Source organism: Dermacentor andersoni, chromosome 2 (assembly GCF_023375885.2).
Source record: "Dermacentor andersoni chromosome 2, qqDerAnde1_hic_scaffold, whole genome shotgun sequence".
Taxonomy (NCBI): domain Eukaryota; kingdom Metazoa; phylum Arthropoda; class Arachnida; order Ixodida; family Ixodidae; genus Dermacentor; species Dermacentor andersoni.
The window spans coordinates 64,412,276-64,424,295 of NC_092815.1; the positions used below are offsets into that span (position 1 = coordinate 64,412,276).

At 41.9% G+C, this 12,020-nt stretch overlaps 1 protein-coding gene across 1 annotated transcript in view; it reads left to right on the forward strand.

Annotated features, from left to right (window-relative positions):
• The window catches only part of LOC126542200 (polypeptide N-acetylgalactosaminyltransferase 1-like), a 53,462-nt gene extending 42,323 nt beyond the window's left edge, over positions 1–11,139 (forward strand). Inside the window, exons 7-8 of the mRNA XM_050189155.3 lie at positions 1,436–1,549; positions 3,559–11,139. Of these exons, the coding sequence (XP_050045112.2) occupies positions 1,436–1,549; positions 3,559–3,882 (438 nt within the window). The 3' untranslated portion in view covers positions 3,883–11,139. The remainder of the gene's footprint in view (positions 1–1,435; positions 1,550–3,558) is intronic.
• Positions 11,140–12,020: the final 881 nt, after the last annotated feature.

Genomic DNA, 12,020 nt, shown 5'->3' on the forward strand with positions numbered 1-12,020 from the left:
TGGTCATGGTGGGCCTCATCCTCATTTGGCGCCTGCATGTGTGCAGCAAGTGTACACACAGTGCTTGCATGTTGAGGCAGCTTGTGCAGCAAGCTGCCCCTTCACAATCTCTGATAAATTGATAGATTTTCTTTAGTATGCACTGAAATCTGAACATATCAGCATTTTTACAATCTCCCCCCCCTTGGAATGTGGCTGCCACTGCCAGTAATTGAAGCAGCAACCTTGTGATCTGCAGTAGAAATCCATAGCAAGCACTGAGCCACCAGGGAAGGTCTCAAAACACTTTGTGCTTTCTTATAGGGTGTGAAGTGAACTGCCATAATGAAAGAGCCTCTCAAAGCTGCGTATTACTAAGCGTTAATTTTTTAATTGGCCCGCAGCTCTTTAAAGTGAAGTTTTCTTTGCCTCTTCCTTGGGCTTTTGCACTGCTGCTGCTGCTGCAGTTGTCTTGCATGCCACAGTGTCGGGAGGTGGTTCAGAGCATGTATATATGTGGTAGGAGCTTGGCAGAAAGGATTGTTGATGCCAGAAACTCGTTTGGACCTTTCCATCGTATGACATGTGCATAATGTCCTCTGGAGCTCCCTGGGTGTTGCCACATTAGCCTCTTGACAGCTGTAATTATCCGTGGCCACCCTCAAAAGCATTGCAGAAACTGCAGCGTTCACATTTCTACTAACTTGCCGCAAGGGGGGGTTCAGAGTGTGTATATACATGGCAGGAGCTTGGCTGAGAGGAAAGTCGGTGCCAGGGACTAACTTGTTTGGACTTCCATTGTGTGGCATGTGCACACAAGGTAACATTTAACATCGACTCACCACTCTTGTATTGGACTAAACTCTGAAGAAATTACACATTCACCGTCAGCATCACCGCTAATTATCATCAATCAAAGCAAACAGCATAAAAAGCTTCGCTTATATCGATTCCCGCAGTGCATAGGATCCTCGTATTGTAATAGATCTCAACAATCCTGCGGGACAAGATTTGTTTTGTAACTTTTGAAACAGTGCTTATGGACAAAAAAGAAAATAATTACTGATTAAGCTTCCAGGATTTTGTTTCAGTTTTTCTTATTCCTTTAAGATTTGTTTCTGCTAAAGTTGACCACCGTTTTACACTTATTATGCTCGTCTGTAATCTGGCAGCAAAACTGTAATCTACATTTTTGATGGGGTTGTCGCAGCCATGCTTCTGTGTGAGCTGCCTCAGTTAATGCCGACATAGCACACATATGTCTTCTGCTGTCCATGTGACTCATGATGGACAGTTGGCATGAAACTGAAAAAGAGTGTACCTGAAACATTGTGACTAGAGGCCTTCTAGCTGTAGTTGAGCACTCATCTATGCTTCCATTCGTTAATGGTTCGGTGAATGCAAGGTATATTCTTTGGAAGGGTGTGTAACATTTGTATTTTGTGCTCTTTGTCAGGCAAGAAATCCAAACACAGGCATGTGTCTGGATTCCATGAGTCACAACTATGACAACACGGAACCGCTCGGCATCTATCCTTGCCACAAGGACACAAACAGTGGCGGTAACCAGGTGGGTGCTCTTACGTGATCATGGCGAGTTCTGCTACGAGCAGAAGCCTTATTATCATCTACTTCCTGTTGCCAAATGGTGGTTTTGGAATAATGTGACTAGGATGGGGGGGCAAGGGGTAGCAGCAGTTTTTCCATCTTGTTCATTGGAGCCTAAGAATGAGGCTTAGATTTATAGTGACTTTGAGCACTTCAAAGTCCAGTCAAAGGTTATCCGTAATTTGGTCGTTATAAACCTTCTGCTGGCCACATGGGAGTGCCTTTAGTGTGAGCTCGTCGTCTCTCCTGTCATGGCTATTCAGGTTCAGCTCAGCTCAGCTGCAGCTGTAGATGTGAAAACTGATGTCTGGCTCACTTGTGATTTGCACGAAAGAAGAGAGTGGCATGCAGTGATTCATTCTTCTGGTCTGACGGGCGTGTCTGGTGCTGGCGCGCAGATTTTGTGCACAGTGTTTGTGCACCTAATAAGATGTGTTCTGCCGTGAACAGGTGAATTTGTACAGAGTTTCAAAGCATGTACAGAGTTCAAAGCGGCATGAGCTGGGTTGGGAGTATTCTTGCGCTTCCATTGACTGACTTAATGTGGCCATTAGGTCCCTTCGGTTACGGCCTCAGCATCACCTTGACATCAACGTTGGTCTCGATTACCGTGGTGATACGTGATCAGAAGGGGGTGCATGCTATGGAGGAAGGAAAAAGATAGGAGGGAGCATTGTGCAATGGGATTGAAGCCAAGAGTGTAGACCCAACACGTGATCAGAGATACAGGCATAATGTAAGCAGAGATATTAAGCAGATCAGCCGAGCAGCTGCCGGCCGAGCACGCGTCGATTAAGAACTACCCATAGAATAAAGAACCAATTACCGGGCACCAAACATCTTGGCAAGTCTCAGTTCTTGCTCTGTGATCTCGACACAAGAGGTCACGTGTTGGGCCGACACTGAGCAATGCACTGAGCAAAGGGACTGGCGTCACGGAGTGTTCACTTGTCAAGGCTGGCAGCATGACGTAATGCTCTGTCCTAGCTTTTTCCTTCTTCCATAGTACATGCCCACCTTCGTTGTCATGGTAACAATCACTGCGATGAATAGCATCCCCTATGTAGTATGGAAATTTATTGTTTTCCATACTACACAAGGTTTACTTAATTTTAGGCTGTTTAATATGTCAATATTTGTTCCAGAGTGCAATTGTATACTCAGATTTTAAAATTTGAGTTCTTTTTAATAATAAAATAAGGATATTTTTGAAGTGCAGTGGAAGACTGAGACAGGTAGTATCATATAAAATATTGTTTCCTTTGTAAACGTTATGTGGTATAGAAATATTTAACTTCATAGTTAAACATACTGGACTCTTATTAAACTCTCTAAGGTAAAAATATTGCAAGCCACCCTTTTTTTTAAACGATAGTGTTCACAAGCACACTTAGTGACCTAATGCTTTTACCATCCATAACTTCTCCAATATTAACCCTTGATTTGATCAACAGGCTTTTAATAATGGTGCAAAAGTGCCTTTTAAATTTTATTTAAATCTAGCCAATGTGTCGGAGAGTTATTTTCACGTAACTATAGCCCCCGTTAACTTACATCAGGGTCCTTCTGTAAGGACTGTGCCTACATATAAAATACTGCTTTGATTTAAAAAATCGCTTTCTCTACACCTGAATAAAGCACTAGCAGTAGGATTGTTATATATTACTCTGTTATTAAAAAGGTAAACAGAGCATCCCCACCTCATTTCTCTAACCCAAATTTTCAATACAAGGGCTTGTAAGTCTTTCTCTTTTCAGTTATGTACCTATATTAATAACTGAGCCACTTGACTGACAATTTCTTTCACCAGGTCTGACAGTATTATATTTCTTTCATGCCTATCATGACTGCTTCTTTTGTGTGTTATTGTATTCTCTCTATAGTTCTTGCTTAGACAAATGAATCTGTGAATGAACAGACCTGAGAATGAGTAAAGCATAGGCATTATTTCTTTGGTCATTTCACATGCAGCTGGTGTCATACACATGGAGACATGAGATCCGCAAGGAAGACAGCTGTGCAGAGCTGTCCAGCGAGCCGGACAAAGATGACAAGGCCGCCCGCAAGGTCATGATGGCCCCTTGCAGTGAAGGCGCCGAGTCCGAGGAGCGGCAGCGTTGGGACCACACGCGTGGTGGCCCGCTGAAGCACCGGCAAACGGGGTTGTGCATCGAGGCGGCTGCCACAGAAATGGACGCTGTGCTCGCCAAGCCATGCACTGGCGGCCACAACCAAGTCTGGTGGTTCCTCCACTATGCCCGCCCACAAGTGGACGTTCTGCACAACAAGGTCTAAGCACTCACGCACCCGTATTGTTCAAGTGCGTGTGCACATGTGGTCTGTAGACTTGTGTGCATCTCTGTCCATTCATTGACAACGTCCACACCTTCCCAGACTGGTTTTTCTTGGGGAGGCTGAATGTTTCTGTGACAGTGACACTTATTTTGAAACAGCGTTCATGTAAGTATAGTTGGCGGTGACATTTGTTACGAGCTTAGACTTGTTGCTTGGGATGAGTGTTTTTGTATTTTGGGGGGTAAAGAGGTGCTGATGAGCACTTCCCAAAACATGGTGGCCATGCAAGCAACTTGTTTCAGTAAGTGAAGTCATGTGCTGTTGTTCTGAATGAGAACATTCCTTTCTTTCTCTTTTTTTCCTCGTATGTAACAGGCATTTGTTTTTATGAACCTATATAGTCTTGGAGGACCTCGAAAATGTGTGCCCTTTTGCTTTCTGAACAGGTAACGTATAGAAGGTGGCGTGTTCCAAGTGTTTTGCTTGTTGAGTGAAAGGAGTTCATCTATATTACTGTGATGTGCTGTTCATGTCCTAAGGTCATGGACAGCTGCAACAATGATGTTTGTTGCTGCTTTAATGTGGGAAGCAATTGAGATTTTGTGTCAAGTTTGTACTTTGTTTTTCTCTTTGCTGTTGGAGTTATTATTCATAATCATCAAGACACACTGGTGCCTGCATCAGCAGAAAATACTAGTATGGGAGCTCTTAATTCTCATTCTCAGCAAAGTAAATTCTCATTCTTGATGTTATACAACCACGGCTACATGAATTGGGGCAGCGCTTTTGTTGGTGACAATAATTGAATGCTGTTGGTCTACAGCGTCCAGCTGTTCCTATGCACTATACGTATATTCAAGTGACTGGATCGATGCCTACAATGCTAAAGTGTTTGTTACTGTGCACTTTCTGGGCTGTGCTTTGCCTTGTGAAAGTTTTCAGCCTGTGCTTGTTAAATGACGCAGAGAAGGTTGTTACCATCGTTGTGCTGCTTCACGTACTAACATGAAATTTCTGTCTTCCGTGGAATAGCTCTTTGTGCGTGCATGCACATGCCTGCAGTCTGCTGTAGTCTTGCTCTATGTTCTGCCAAGAATTGTTCACTTGCTTTACTCTGTGGATGCTTGGGAGAATTGCAAATGTGTGCTGCTTGCATGTAGGGATTGCCTGCAGAGTACTTTCTCCCACATGGTATTTTTTATGGGAGAAACTTGTCGATTAAGTTTGTAAAACCAATAACCTGGGTCCAAATTAACCCTTACGAGATGCAAAGAGGGGCTTACTGGTAATCTACAACTAGTTCTGTGCAGAACAAATGGCTCATGGATGAGGAATAAAACCAAACGGCACAAGCACCGACTTTGTTGCCATTCGGTGTCAATGATTTCTGTTCTATTCTTATCCATACATGGCCTGCCGTGCAGAAGATCGGCTGAGTCAAAGTAATCACTGCTGGATTTGTTCCAACTTATTTCGGACTATGGCCATGTACATTAGAGCAATTCATAAATGCCTGAATGTTTGCTTGAATGATGCAACCACTGTTGCACTTTTCACCCCATCTTGCGCTGTGGTGCTGTAAATACTGGATGCTTCTGGTTTGGATGGATTGACATGAGACACGAGGCACATCAGAGCTCATTACATGAATGAAAGCCTGTGTCTGCCCTGCGCGAGGGAGTTACGGGACAAAGCTCATGAGAAAGGCTCGCTACATTTATGAAGGTCTATGTACAAAAGCCCAAGAAGGATGCAAACGTGGAATGATGGGCAGTATATACTGAATATACACGCATCTTTCTGCTTGGTTATTTGAGATCATGACTTGCAAAGCAAAAGCAAAGCTAATTCATAGCTTTTATGCTGCAAAACAAAGTGCCTCATTGCAGCAAAAGGAGCATGCCATCTCTTGAAAGCATTCCTAAGTTGTTTGAATTGAAATAGCATGTTATACTTGTGCTTAGCACTGAGTCATTACTTTAGGACTTCAGATTTACCTTACTTGTTGCCTTGCACTATGGTAACTGCTGGTTTGAACAGTTGAGGAGGGCATCAGATCGATTGTGGACTTGGGAATGATGACATGTTGAAGAAGCACCAAGTGCACCTAGGTTGTGTTAGCCTAATGAATCACATTTCGGTGCACTGTTCACGGTAGTTAAGGTTGCTCCCTCCAAGAAGGCTTTATTTTATATTCATTTGCTTCAGCTTGTTCATTGTGTGGGAATGTTGTAACACTGGTGAAAATTCTCACTTTTTTTTTTTTTGCCAGCAAGTGTGTACTAATGCTGTGCCCAGTGGTGGCAGCATCCTCTAGGAGGTGCCGTAATGTGCTGGTAGGAAAAAAAAATATGGGGCATTTAATTTTGTACAAAGGTGGAACACTTTTGCTTAACAGAAAGTCATTACTGTTACTGACTTCTTTCTCTTATTTATAGATCTGTTATTCATTAAGAAGTGTGCCAGCTGCTCTTCTTACAATATGTATTCATAGAATGGTAGCGAAAACTTTCTAAACATGTTTGTTGTTGTACCAAGATGTGTTGAACCTCTTACTGAAGCGTTAAATCTATTTACTGTTAGTGAAAATAGACTGTCCTGTCTTTGCATTTATGCCTTTTGAAATTTTTGTATTATATTTCTGCATTACGGCTGCTTGAAATCGGGCTCATGATTCGTCCATATTCATCCCTTTTTTTTTTTTTTGCAGGCATGCTTGCACACAAGCAATGAACATGAATATATGGACAGTATTTGGTGTCTTAAAAACTTCTGTTATTTCCTGCTGCAGTGGTGCATTACAAAACTATTGATGGTCCTCCTTGGTGCCTTTCTTTTTTTATGTGACTCACAGTAGAGATGTGGAAAAGATCCCTTGGTTGTAACTATTGAACTGGGGATCACAACTTTATGAAATAGTCTGCCTTCATCAAAAGTAACTGCTTATCAAAAACTCCTGTTTAGTGCCTTGAGAATAAAACAAATAGCAATGCACTATGAGATTAGTTTAGCCTGTCAACATGAACAAGGTTTCACAGTATGCAATTATACAATTTTCTCGACTATAATGAAATCAAAACATGAAAATCATATTTAACAGGAACCATTCCCATATTGTACTGTGTTCTGCCAGACAGATGATCTAATTCATTAGTCAAAAAAATCTAGAACAGATTTTGATAATTTTTTACCATTACCACAATACTATGCTCTAGCACTCGTACACTATGCTTACTGTACACTATGCTAATTCCTGAAAATTTGGCGTAATTTTTGGGTGCTTATTTCAGCTGAATTTTTTGTAATAATTTTTTGCATCTGGCTTTAATAATTTTTTTCATCTACCAGTTACCAGCTTACCAGGTGAATGTGCGGTTCATTGTATTGATTCATGTATTGTTCATTGCAATATGTATTGACACTGAAATGTGCTGAAGGACTGCAGATCCAAGTCTTCAGCACTGTTGTTGTGTGTATTGGTTGCAGTTAACTAAGTTTTTGATAAGCAGTCTAGCAAGGACACAATGCCATACAGCAGTATGACTATGCAGAAATCAAGAGAGGTAGTAGTGTGCTAGATAATTGATCTTAAATAGAACGAGCCTATTTGTATCATTATGTGAGCACAGAGCTGAGACAAATACCACGGGAAATGATAACTGGGTAGATACCACCCTGCGTTACCATCAGTGAATTTTCCCAGTTTATCTGCCACTTGTACCCCCCCCCCCCCCCCCGATTGCCATGCCCTGCTTCTCATTTCCATTGCAGCAAGAGCTGAAATGGAGGCACATAAAAAAAAAAGTCGCTTGGGTGGCAGGGCTGACACATGACATTGACCTTGTCAAGGTCCCTGCTTCGGGGTTTATGTTGGCTCACACCTGCATTCCATTTACTGTCTTGGCTCTTGGGGTAAATTTGCTTTTACGGATTCTTTTGGGTTAAAATTGAACTCCAACAAGAAAATTTGCATTCTTTGTTCAGTTTAAACTAAATATTCTCAGCCTTTGCTATACTTTGCATGTATTTACTCTTTTGCAATGTCCATGTATCAGTTGCACATCTTCATCTTTCCTTTTTTCCTCTTTTTTTCTGTTTTGGTGCACTAGTGCTAATTCCATTTTTGCATTCCATAAGGTATCCTTGCATTGTTGCATTATGGTTCTGTTGGCAGGGACAATACCTGCTCCATAAATAGTGCGTGTATTTTATACAGGCCACTGTGTGTAGTTATGAAAGCTTCCATCACACCTCCAAGAAGATCTGTTTAGTTTACTGTAGCATGCACTCTAGTGCTTCAGGAAGCAGTATCTGACAGCATAAGTTTAATTTCTAGAGGCATTCTGTATTGGGGATATAACTACAGTTGGGTACAACTTCAGAAGACAGCAGCATTTGCCCATCAAAGGTGGATGCACACAAGCCTCCATCAATAGCCGCGAACTCTAGATTGACGTCATGAGCCGGACAGCTGGTGACCCTGCTTACAAAATACGAAGCAGCCCGTGCTTCAAACTTGGCTGAGTTGCGTCAGCGGGACTATTTCTTTAGTTGCTGAGGTACTTCAGTCATCTGAGCGCCCCTCTCCTGCCTTCTTAAGTTGTACCCAAATATAGAACTGTGTCGGCTATGCATATTTAATTATACTGCGACTATGCAAAAGCAGCAGTTCTTAAGGCAAGTTCAATAAGGCATTTGGGTAAATCTTCACTGCTGTATTAGGATGGTTCTTGAACTTTGATTAGAGGCATGCAGTTTTATGCTGTTGCATCAATGATGTGTGGCACACAACAATTGCAGTTAAGTATTTAGTTTGTCAGTTGTGTTATCCAAATGGTAGGAATGCCATCCACAGCTGTGTGCACATGAACATGAAAAGAAAAACTTTGACAGGAAGTCACTGGCTCTCAAGAAAGTGTCATTGACTGCCCGGAACATGCTTTGTATGTAGGGCATGGATTTGATGTTGTTATATTAGCCTATGGTAACATCGTTTGGTCACGTTGTCCTATCAAGTTGTATCAAGTGTGTAAATTCTATTGCTAGTATTAGGCACTCTGGCATTCTATTATCATTCATGACCTACACCTTAATTCCGGACCTGTGAAGATGCATTAGGCAGGATTATGATGCACTAGCAACACTTTGTAGCGATCCTTGCTGGCAGCATATGTGAAAAGCTTTTGTAGGGTGTTCACTGCCATGTGCGCTGGTAGAAAAGTATTGTTAAAAACTTTGCGCATTGATATTCTTTCATTCACTCCTTAAGGAGTTCTTGCCATCTTGTGTGCTGTCGCACTTGATAAAGGTGCAAGTGTAATGAAATTGTAGCACACCCTAACATGCTCTTGAAATTGTAGAAGTGTGAAAGTCGGGCTACCGGTTGTTTCATGCGACATTGCAAAAAATGTAGTGTTGCCCTGTTGCTTGTTTACGAACTGAGTTTTGCAGTACACTATTTAAGTAGTTGCATCAGGTACAGTGTTGTGGGACATTAACCAAGGTATTTTATTTTAGAAGATTGCTTATGTCACAGTGATGCAGAAAGAATGCAAACTGTGTATCCTTCATTAACAGAGATGGCTATGTGCGTTTGCCACGTGCACTCAAGTTTCCTTGTGATAAATGCATGGTGAGGGCTGTCCATACTGTTGGCTACTGCAAAATATTTTTAGTAAGAGCTGTCTTTTTCTTTATTTTCCTGTTGTGGTACTACAGTGCATGACTGCTGCAGCAGTTTGAAGATGCTAATGTCACAAGAGCATTATGCTTGGGTATGCAGTTACCTTTGTTAATGCATGCTCAAAGGCCCACCTTGTGCTTGTACCATTACTTTTGCTTGTGAAAAGACATTCCGAAAAAATTGATTCAGAAGCATTCCTTTGAGGCCATCAGCTTACCATGTTGTAAAAATCAAAAACAACTTTGGACAATGAACTGCCATGTGTGCTTATTGGTAATAGTTCCTGTGTTGAGAACAAGTCATATACTGAAAGTGGACTGCTTAACAACATTCAACCAGGATTTCTAATAGGTATATTTAACAGGCATGAGCAGTTAATTACTGACCGTGGTAGTGGTGTATGGCCCACACAATGTACAAGATTTTCTGTATAGCTTGAGACACTCTACATTTTAAATTTGTGTCTGCTTTGGGTCTGTCAGGGTGTCAACAAATTGTGTAGCCTGACATCAATGTTACTCTGCTGGAATTGGCAATAAGGTATTCACTCTAACTACAATATTAAGAACGGTCAACAAAAGCATGTGAATACTGTTTGTAGTATTTTTTTAAATGTGTACCCTGGTGGTAATGTACTTAATGCAGCTATCTGTTTTCATTTTGTGTGTCAGCATAATAATATTTGGCTGTGAATGGCATAGCAACATATTACATGAATAGTTGTTGCAATTACAAACCCATTCAATGTCCTTTCAGTCAAAGACCTGGCATGCTTGATGTAAACAGAGGTCTGTGTCAACTTAATGTGTTCACAGTAGAGGATGATGTGTGGCCTCCTTCTCTTACATACTGAAGCATTACATTTCAAATGAGCCAATTCAGATAGTTTTCCCTTTTGTGCCAAGGCTTGCTTGTACCAAATTCATAATAGCATGTTCTTTGTAACATGGTTCGACGTATATTAGTGCAGCATAACTGATCTACAAAATGGTTGGCTGTTAATAGCTCATAGTCTCAGGTATCCATATACTGACGGTGATATCACAAGCCAGATATCAGGGCAAACAATGCTAGCTGCGAAGTATGGCTTGCTTTCTGTTAGTCTGCCACCTTTTCAATGGGGAACCTATAGCCTGTGCCCTCTGGTGAAATGTTTCTTGCTTGTGGACATAAGCCCACTCTATCAACATGCCTCAACTTGGCTGTAGATCACTGTCCGCTTATTCTAGGTGTGCATTTGATCACTTACATGATTTTACACCTGGACTGATCGGGGGCCAGGCAGTGTGCTGTTCTGTCTTGTTTAAACTTTTTCCATAGGCGAACCATGGCATGTCTGCCACTGTGTTTGTTCCTGCCGCAAGGCTCCTATACAAAGTCGACGTTCCACTGCCTCATTGCTGCACATGCAACTCGCTTACAAAACATGCTATGTGCAACTTGAATCTTAGGGATATGTTGTTTTACTGTAATTGTGGCTGTCACATCATGTGTATACATACAGAGAATGTGTACATAGACATCTATTTTGAAAGGAGTTGAGAATTAAATCTTTTTTGTCTTTTTCGTTGTTACGTGTGTCTCGAGTTGTCTCTTTCTAATGTACAGTGTTCTGATAGTGCACTTCCTCTTGTGCAACCAGCACAGCTTGCATGCAACCAAGCTAGTGGAACTGGTAGCTGTTGAGCTACATACCAGCAGCTTTCCACATGTTTGGCTGCTTACGAAAGCCTTAAGTAACTCGTTGCAATGGCTCATACCTAAAGAATGCAGCGTCTAGTAGAGTGGTAATAAAAAAAATCATCGGCAATGGCTCATACCCCATAAGCAAGCAAAGATGCAATGGAAAATGCAATGGCAAATGCAATGGTAAATGCAATGGCTCATATCCCGTTAAGGCAGAGGCTAGAAGCGCTCAACAAAGTGAAGTAAACAGTGTATACATTTACTGAAATCACCCATACAACACACAGAACAGCATACTTTTCATAAAGAACAAGCTCAAAACAAGCATCCGAACCATCAGTAAAACATCGCATACCCTCCTCGGAAGTAAGCTACAGCCGAGGATGCTTGCCAAGTGAGAAACGAGGTGCAACATGCAAAGCGGCGGGAGTAAGGCCCCCTGCTGAGAGGATGCAATGTAAAGTCGAAGAGAAACGTCATTGGCACGAGTCTGACCACGCTATATGAGCACGTAAAGCCGCAGCTAAGTGTAGAAAACAAGCCGAAGAGGCTGAACTGCAAAAGCAGCAACATGAGGATGTGAGACGACAACATAGAGAGGAAGCCGAAGCTCGCAGACTATGGCTTGTGGCTGTGGCGACACTGTGGCTCATTATGTCTTGCAAGAAGTCTGAACCCTCCGATCGTATAACTTAGTGCATTATCAAGTGTGCAGCAGGCCTTCGCCTTCACGTGTTACAAGAGTGTAACATGCTGCCGAACTTTGTTT